Genomic DNA, 10,273 nt, shown 5'->3' on the forward strand with positions numbered 1-10,273 from the left:
CTGAATCTACACACTGTACTGAATCTGCACTCTACACACTGTACTGAATCTACACTCTACACACTGTACTGAATCTACACTCTACACACTGTACTGAATCTACACACTGTACTGAATCTACACTCTACACACTGTACTGAATCTACACTCTACACACTGTACTGAATCAACACTCTACACACTGTACTGAATCTACACACTGTACTGAATCTACACACTGTACTGAATCTACACTCTACACACTGTACTGAATCTACACTCTACACACTGTACTGAATCTACACACTGTACTGAATCTACACTCTACACACTGTACTGAATCTACACTCTACACACTGTACTGAATCTACACTCTACACACTGTACTGAATCTACACAGTGTACTGAATCTACACACTGTACTGAATCTACAATCTACACACTGTACTGAATCTACACTCTACACACTGTACTGAATCTACACTCTACACACTGTACTGAATCTACACTCTACACACTGTACTGAATCTACACTCTACACACTGTACTGAATCTACACTCTACACACTGTACTGAATCTACACTCTACACACTGTACTGAATCTTCACTCTACACACTGTACTGAATCTACACTCTACACACTGTACTGAATCTTCTCTCTACACAGTGCACTGAATCTACACTCTACACACTGTACTGAATCTTCTCTCTACACAGTGTACTGAATCTACACTCTACACACTGTACTGAATCAACACTCTACACAGTGTACTGAATCAACACAGAGACAGTACAGACCCCCACCCACCTCTCAATGAAGTATAGCACCACTCCCTAGCCAAACTGGGCTCATGCATTCATCACTGCCAGCGATTGATTCTGCACGGGTACGTGTGTGTGTGTGTGTGTGTGTGTGTGTGTGTGTGTGTGTGTGTGTGTGTGTGTGTGTGTGTGTGTGTGTGTGTGTGTGTGTGTGTGTGTGTGTGTGTGTGTGTGTGTGTGTGTGTGTATTGGGGAGGAGTGATGAGAAGGGTTAACTGTTCTTGAGACATTTTTTTCATGTGTTTTTTTTTAATAAACACAATAAGGGTGAACAGATTGGCATTTCTGATGAGGGAGTCTCAATTCCATCCACAGATTGCAATCTTTTCCTTGAAGCAATGCAGAGAAAAAGAGAATTGAATGGTGTCGACGGATGGCTTCAAGCTAATAGAAGTGACAGGGGGAAACTACAAGCTGTTCGTAGCTAGAACTTCCACGTCTCCTGTTGACTGCTGGGTACTCTGTCATCAAGGATCATTTATCCAAACAAAATGCAGTTGAAGGGAAGTGAAGAAGAAAAAATAAATCGCTATTCATGTTTTTTTTTTTTTTTTTACAGATTTTATTCCATTTCCATCAATAAGTTAAGCACTTTGAACTTTGAGGTTCAAAGTTCATTCACAAACAACTTTCAGAGGACGTAAACATCTCTAAAATGTTTCAGTTTAGGAACGAAACGGCTTATTGTCCTGCGATTCAAAAAAAATCATGTCAAATAAAATATTTTTTGGACAATATCGAACTAGATTTCCAGAATTCATATTAAATTACGAAGTCATATATTTTATTATCTGGTGTGCAAAGTTACCAAAATGTAAATATCTTTCTTTGGGCATGTAGGTCATATTAACATCAGGTAACAAACTGCAACCCAAAGTTTACAAAAAGGTGTAGACAGAACATGGAAAATGGTTTCAAAACTAGAAAACTTTATGTGAAACATACAAACAGGTAATTGAATTAAAACAGCTAAGAAAAGCCAGGAATTCCCATTGGCGTTAATCCTTAACACATAGATTTTTCCTTAAGAGTATGGGTTGTATTGCTGACTAATAAATAATGATTATTACAGTATGAGTGATTTGAAGATGAAGAATGAAGCTTTACCTAAACCGCTGACCGACAGTGATTACACCACGTCCCTTTTAAGGCACCACACTCTGTTTGACAGAGAGTTTCATATGAAGGAGATCGTCTGACTCGGGCATGACATTACCCACAATTCCTTTCTTGTCTTTTTAAACTATTTATGTATGTATTTGTACAGTAACTGGCATCAGTAAAACGTATAAAGTACAACATAAGGCACTTTATCATTACAAAACAAAATAGATGACATCAACCACAACAAAAACAAACAAAAACAAATGAAACCTGATCAAATCCTATGCTTAGCGTAGTGTAGAGTTCAAGGGTCGATGAAGGAGACAGCAATGTAGCGGGTTCCGTTGGTGGTGGGCAGGCCTTCGTGAAGGTGTGTCAGACGGCCTGGGTGCATGAAGCTCCATCCCTTCCTGGGAGAATCTAGTGAGCAGTTATACCTGTGGAACCGACAGCCACCACCCTGGAGAGAGAGAGAGGGCGGGGGGAGCGAGAGAAAGAGGGAGAGAAATATATATAGAGAGAGAGAGGGCGGGGGGAGCGAGAGAAAGAGGGAGAGTAGAGATATAGAGAAAGAGAGAGGGCGGGGGGAGCGAGAGAAAGAGGGAGAGTAGAGATATAGAGAAAGAAGGGGGGGATAGAGAGAGAGAGGGCGGGGGGAGCGAGAGAAAGAGGGAGAGAAGAGATATAGAGAGAGAGAGAGAGAAGGGGGGAGGAGAGAGGGGGGGCAGTGGTGAAAAAAAAAAAAATTGTCATACTTGAGTAAAAGCAAACATTCCTTAATAGAAAGTAAAGGGGCACACTCCAACACTCAGACATTATTTACAGATAACCAGGGGAACACTCAACACTCAGACATCATTTACAGATAGCCAGGGGCCAGACTCCAACACTCAGACATTATTTACAGATAACCAGGGGAACACTCAACACTCAGACATCATTTACAGATAGCCAGGGACACACTCCAACACTCAGACATTATTTACAGATAGCCAGGGGCACACTCCAACACTCAGACATCATTTACAGATAGCCAGGGGAACACTCCAACACTCAGACATAATTTACAGATAGCCAGGGACACACTCCAACACTCAGACATCATTTACAGATAGCCAGGGGCACACTCCAACACTCAGACATCATTTACAAATAGCCAGAGGCACACTCCAACACTCAGACATCATTTACAGATAGCCAGGGGCCACACTCCAACACTCAGACATCATTACAGATAGCCAGGGGAACACTCCAACACTCAGACATCATTACAGATAGCCAGGGGAACACTCCAACACTCAGACATCATTTACAGATAGCCAGGGGCACACTCCAACACTCAGACATCATTACAGATAGCCAGGGGAACACTCCAACACTCAGACATAATTTACAGATAGCCAGGGACACACTCCAACACTCAGACATCATTACAGATAGCCAGGGGCCACACTCCAACACTCAGACATCATTTACAGATAGCCAGGGGCACACTCCAACACTCAGACATCATTACAGATAGCCAGGAGCCACACTCCAACACTCCAACATCATTACAGATAGCCAGGAGCCACACTCCAACACTCCAAGATAATTTACAGATAGCCAGGGGCCAGACTCCAACACTCAGACATCATTTACAGATAGCCAGGGGAACACTCCAACACTCAGACATCATTACAGATAGCCAGGGACACACTCCAACACTCAGACATTATTTACAGATAGCCAGGGGCACACTCCAACACTCAGACATCATTTACAGATAGCCAGGGGAACACTCCAACACTCAGACATAATTTACAGATAGCCAGGGGCACACTCCAACACTCAGACATCATTTACAGATATTCAGGGACACACTCCAACACTCAGACATCATTTACAGATAGCCAGGGACACACTCCAACACTCAGACATCATTACAGATAGCCAGGGGCACACTCCAACACTCAGACATTATTTACAGATAGCCAGGGGCACACTCCAACACTCAGACATCATTTACAGATAGCCAGGGGAACACTCCAACACTCAGACATAATTTACAGATAGCCAGGGGCACACTCCAACACTCAGACATCATTACAGATAGCCAGGAGCCACACTCCAACACTCCAACATCATTACAGATAGCCAGGAGCCACACTCCAACACTCCAACATAATTTACAGATAGCCAGGGGCCAGACTCCAACACTCAGACATCATTTACAGACAGCCAGGGGAACACTCCAACACTCAGACATCATTACAGATAGCCAGGGACACACTCCAACACTCAGACATTATTTACAGATAGCCAGGGGCATACTCCAACACTCAGACATCATTTACAGATAGCCAGGGGAACACTCCAACACTCAGACATAATTTACAGATAGCCAGGGGCACACTCCAACACTCAGACATCATTTACAGATAGCCAGGGGCACACTCCAACACTCAGACATCATTTACAGATAGCCAGGGACACACTCCCAACACTCAGACATCATTTACAGATAGCCAGGGGAACACTCCAACACTCAGACATTATTTACAGATAGCCAGGGGAACACTCCAACACTCAGACATAATTACAGATAGCCAGGGGAACACTCCAACACTCAGACATCATTACAGATAGCCAGGGGAACACTCCAACACTCAGACATCATTTACAGATAGCCAGGGACACACTCCCAACACTCAGACATCATTTACAGATAGCCAGGGACACACTCCAACACTCAGACATCATTTACAGATATTCAGGGACACACTCCAACACTCAGACATCATTTACAGATAGCCAGGGACACACTCCAACACTCAGACATCATTACAGATAGCCAGGGGCACACTCCAACACTCAGACATTTTACAGATAGCCAGGGACACACTCCAACACTCAGACATCATTACAGATAGCCAGGGGCACACTCCAACACTCAGACATCATTTACAGATAGCCAGGGCCACACTCCAACACTCAGACATCATTACAGATAGCCAGGGGAACACTCCAACACTCAGACATCATTTACAGATAGCCAGGGGAACACTCCAACACTCAGACATCATTTACAGATAGCCAGGGGAACACTCCAACACTCAGACATCATTTACAGATAGCCAGGGGCACACTCCAACACTCAGACATCATTTACAGATAGCCAGGGACACACTCCAACACTCAGACATCATTTACAGATAGCCAGGGACACACTCCAACACTCAGACATTATTTACAGATAGCCAGGGGCACACTCCAACACTCAGACATCATTTACAGATAGCCAGGGGAACACTCCAACACTCAGACATCATTTACAGATAGCCAGGGACACACTCCAACACTCAGACATCATTTACAGATAGCCAGGGGCACACTCCAACACTCAGACATCATTTACAGATAGCCAGGGGCACCCTCCAACACTCAGACATCATTTACAGATAGCCAGGGGCCACACTCCAACACTCAGACATCATTACAGATAGCCAGGGGAACACTCCAACACTCAGACATCATTACAGATAGCCAGGGGCACACTCCAACACTCAGACATCATTACAGATAGCCAGGGGAACACTCCAACACTCAGACATAATTTACAGATAGCCAGGGACACACTCCAACACTCAGACATCATTACAGGTAGCCAGGGGCAACACTCCAACACTCAGACATCATTTACAGATAGCCAGGGGCACACTCCAACACTCAGACATCATTACAGATAGCCAGGAGCCACACTCCAACACTCCAACATCATTACAGATAGCCAGGAGCCACACTCCAACACTCCAACATAATTTACAGATAGCCAGGGGCCAGACTCCAACACTCAGACATCATTTACAGATAGCCAGGGGAACACTCAAACATCATTACAGATAGCCAGGGACACACTCCAACACTCAGACATTATTTACAGATAGCCAGGGGCACACTCCAACACTCAGACATCATTTACAGATAGCCAGGGGAACACTCCAACACTCAGACATAATTTACAGATAGCCAGGGGCACACTCCAACACTCAGACATCATTTACAGATAGCCAGGGGCACACTCCAACACTCAGACATCATTTACAGATAGCCAGGGACACACTCCCAACACTCAGACATCATTTACAGATAGCCAGGGGAACACTCCAACACTCAGACATTATTTACAGATAGCCAGGGGAACACTCCAACACTCAGACATAATTACAGATAGCCAGGGGAACACTCCAACACTCAGACATCATTACAGATAGCCAGGGGAACACTCCAACACTCAGACATCATTTACAGATAGCCAGGGACACACTCCCAACACTCAGACATCATTTACAGATAGCCAGGGACACACTCCAACACTCAGACATCATTTACAGATATTCAGGGACACACTCCAACACCCAGACATCATTTACAGATAGCCAGGGACACACTCCAACACTCAGACATCATTACAGATAGCCAGGGGCACACTCCAACACTCAGACATTTTACAGATAGCCAGGGACACACTCCAACACTCAGACATCATTACAGATAGCCAGGGGCACACTCCAACACTCAGACATCATTTACAGATAGCCAGGGCCACACTCCAACAATCAGACATCATTACATATAGCCAGGGGAACACTCCAACACTCAGACATCATTTACAGATAGCCAGGGGAACACTCCAACACTCAGACATCATTTACAGATAGCCAGGGGAACACTCCAACACTCAGACATCATTTACAGATAGCCAGGGGCACACTCCAACACTCAGACATCATTTACAGATAGCCAGGGACACACTCCAACACTCAGACATCATTTACAGATAGCCAGGGGGACACTCCAACACTCAGACATTATTTACAGATAGCCAGGGGCACACTCCAACACTCAGACATTATTACAGATAGCCAGGGGGACATTTCAACACTCAGACATTATTTACAGATAGCCAGGGACACACTCCAACACTCAGACATAATTTACAGATAGCCAGGGGCACACTCCAACACTCAGACATCATTACAGATAGCCAGGGGAACACTCCAACACTCAGACATCATTTACAGATAGCCAGGGGGACACTCCAACACTCAGACATCATTTACAGATAGCCAGGGGAACACTCCAACACTCAGACATCATTTACAGATAGCCAGGGGGACACTCCAACACTCAGACATTATTTACAGAAAGCCAGGGGCACACTCCAACACTCAGACATTATTTACAGATAGCCAGGGACACACTCCAACACTCAGACATCATTTACAGATAGCCAGGGGCACACTCCAACACTCAGACATTATTACAGATAGCCAGGGGGACACTCCAACACTCAGACATTATTTACAGATAGCCAGGGACACACTCCAACACTCAGACATCATTACAGATAGCCAGGGGAACACTCCAACACTCAGACATCATTTACAGATAGCCAGGGACACACTCCAACACTCAGACATCATTTACAGATAGCCAGGGGAACACTCCAACACTCAGACATCATTTACAGATAGCCAGGGGGACACTCCAACACTCAGACATAATTTACAGATAGCCAGGGGCCACACTCCAACACTCAGACATCATTTACAGATAGCCAGGGGAACACTCCAACACTCAGACATCATTTACAGATAGCCAGGGGCAACACTCCAACACTCAGACATCATTTACAGATAGCCAGGGGAACACTCCAACACTCAGACATCATTTACTGATAGCCAGGGGCAACACTCCAACACTCAGACATCATTTACAGATAGCCAGGGGCAACACTCCAACACTCAGACATCATTTACAGATAGCCAGGGGAACACTCCAACACTCAGACATTATTTACAGATAGCCAGGGGTACACTCCAACACTCAGACATCATTTACAGATAGCCAGGGGAACACTCCAACACTCCAACACTCAGACATTATTTACAGATAGCCAGGGGTACACTCCAACACACAGACATCATTACAGATAGCCAGGGACATACTCCAACACTCAGACATCATTTACAAACAAAGCATTTGTGTTTAGTGAGTCCACCAAGAACAGAGGCAGTAGGGATGACCAGGGATGTTCTCTTGACTAGTGCGTGAATTTGACAATTTTCCTGTCCTGCTAAACATTCAAAATGTTACTTTTGGGTGTCAAGGAAAATGTATGGAGTAAAAAGTACATTATTTTATGTATTAAAGTAGTACATGAAAGTACTTTACACCAAGGGGGTATTTTGATCAATCCGTGTGTTACTGAGTACTGTCATTACTGTATTCTCTACAGTAAGCTACAGTATAGGGAGGTGTATAGGGAGGTGTATAGGGAGATGTATAGGGAGATGTATAGGGAGGTGTATAGGGAGGTGTATAGGGAGGTGTATAGGGAGGTGTATAGGGAGATGTATAGGGAGATGTATAGGGAGGTGTATAGGGAGGTGTATAGGGAGGTGTATAGGGAGGTGTATAGGGAGATGTATAGGGAGATGTATAGGGAGGTGTATAGGGAGGTGTATAGGGAGGTGTATAGGGAGGTGTATAGGGAGGTGTATAGGGAGGTGTATAGGGAGATGTATAGGGAGATGTATAGGGAGGTGTATAGGGAGGTGTATAGGGAGGTGTATAGGGAGGTGTATAGGGAGGTGTATAGGGAGGTGTATAGGGAGGTGTATAGGGAGATGTATAGGGAGGTGTATAGGGAGGTGTATAGGGAGGTGTATAGGGAGGTGTATAGGGAGGTGTATAGGGAGGTGTATAGGGAGATGTATAGGGAGGTGTATAGGGAGGTGTATAGGGAGATGTATAGGGAGGTGTATAGGGAGGTGTATAGGGAGGTGTATAGGGAGATGTATAGGGAGATGTATAGGGAGGTGTATAGGGAGATGTATAGGGAGGTGTATAGGGAGGTGTATAGGGAGGTGTATAGGGAGGTGTATAGGGAGGTGTATAGGGAGGTGTATAGGGAGGGGTATAGGGAGGTGTATAGGGAGGTGTATAGGGAGGGGACGGCACGTTTGTGTTGAGACAGAGTACAATGTCTTACCTGGAAGTCAGTTCCTGTTTTGAGAGTCACTACAATGTCTTACCTGGAAGTCAGTTCCTTTGCTGTTGAGAGCAACGTTGATGGTGAATGTGGAGGAGTCATGATGGGGTCTCAGGTAGGCCTGCCTGCCAGGGGTGTACTTCACTACAAAGTTCATCACTGCATAGCCCTGTGGAGAACAGCCCAAATCACACATTTATACTGAACAAAAATATAAACATAACATGCAACAATTTCATATAACGAAACCAGTCAATTTAAATATTGTCTAGGCCCTAATCTATGGCTTTCACATGACTGGGAATACAGATATGCATCTGTTGGTCACAGACACCTAAAAAAAATGTATCTGGTGGTCATGCAGTGAGACACATCTCCTTCATAAAGAGTTGATCAAGCTGTTGATTGTGGCCTGTGGAATGTTGTTCCACTCCTCTTCAATGGCTGTGTGAAGGTGCTGGATATTGGAGGGAACTGGAACACTCTGTCGTACTCGTCGATTCAGAGTATCCCGAACATGCTCAATGGGGTGACATGTCTGGTGAGTGTGCAGGCCATGGAAGAACTGGGACATGTTCAGCTTCCAGGAGTTATGTACAGATCCTTGTGACATGGGGCCGTGTATTATCATGCTGAAACATGGAGCGGTGGCGGAGGATGAACGGCACAGAGAGAGAGAGAGTTTCTCCCATTCTTCTCTGCAGATCCTCTCAAGCTCTGTCAGGTTGCATGGGGAGCGTTGCTGCACAGCTATTGTCAGGTCTCTCCAGAGATGTTCGATCGGGTTCAAGTCCAGGCTCTGGCTGGGCCACTCAAGGACATTCAGAGACTTGTCCCGAAGCCACTCCTGCTTTATCCTGGCTGTGTCCTTAGGGTTATTGTCCTTTTGGAAGGTGAACCTTTGCCTCAGTCCGAGGTCCTCTGGAGCAGGTTTTCATCAAGTATATCACTGTACTTTGCTCCGTTCATCTTTCCCTCGATCCTGACTAGTCTCCCAGTGACTGCCGCTGAAAAACATGCCCACAGCAAGATGCTGCCACCACCATGCTTCACCGTAGGGATGGTATTGGCTAGGTGATGAGCGGTGCCTGGTTTCCTCCAGGCCAAAGATTTGAATCTTGGTTTCATCAGACCAGATCATCTTGTTTCTCATGGTCTGAGGGTCCTTTAGGTGTCTTTTGGCAAACTCCAAGTGGGCTGTCATGCCTTTTACTGAGGAGCGGCTTCCATCTGGCCACTCTACCATAAAGGCCTGATGTCTGATTGGTGAAGTTCTGCAGAGATGGCTGTCCTTCTGGAAGGTTCTCCCATCTCTAGAGAGGAACTCTGGA

At 45.2% G+C, this 10,273-nt stretch overlaps 1 protein-coding gene across 2 annotated transcripts in view; it reads right to left on the reverse strand.

Annotated features, from left to right (window-relative positions):
• Positions 1-1,359: 1,359 nt before the first annotated feature.
• plod2 (procollagen-lysine, 2-oxoglutarate 5-dioxygenase 2) overlaps positions 1,360-10,273 on the reverse strand; it is a 150,181-nt gene continuing 141,267 nt past the window's right edge. For both annotated transcript variants that reach the window (XM_038972867.1, XM_038972868.1), the window contains 2 exons: positions 8,986-9,111; positions 1,360-2,366 (listed from right to left, as the gene is read on the reverse strand). In XM_038972867.1, coding sequence (XP_038828795.1) covers positions 2,211-2,366; positions 8,986-9,111 — 282 coding nt within the window. In that variant the 3' untranslated portion in view covers positions 1,360-2,210. The remainder of the gene's footprint in view (positions 2,367-8,985; positions 9,112-10,273) is intronic.

This window comes from Salvelinus namaycush, chromosome 33, assembly GCF_016432855.1.
Source record: "Salvelinus namaycush isolate Seneca chromosome 33, SaNama_1.0, whole genome shotgun sequence".
Taxonomy (NCBI): Eukaryota; Metazoa; Chordata; class Actinopteri; order Salmoniformes; family Salmonidae; genus Salvelinus; species Salvelinus namaycush.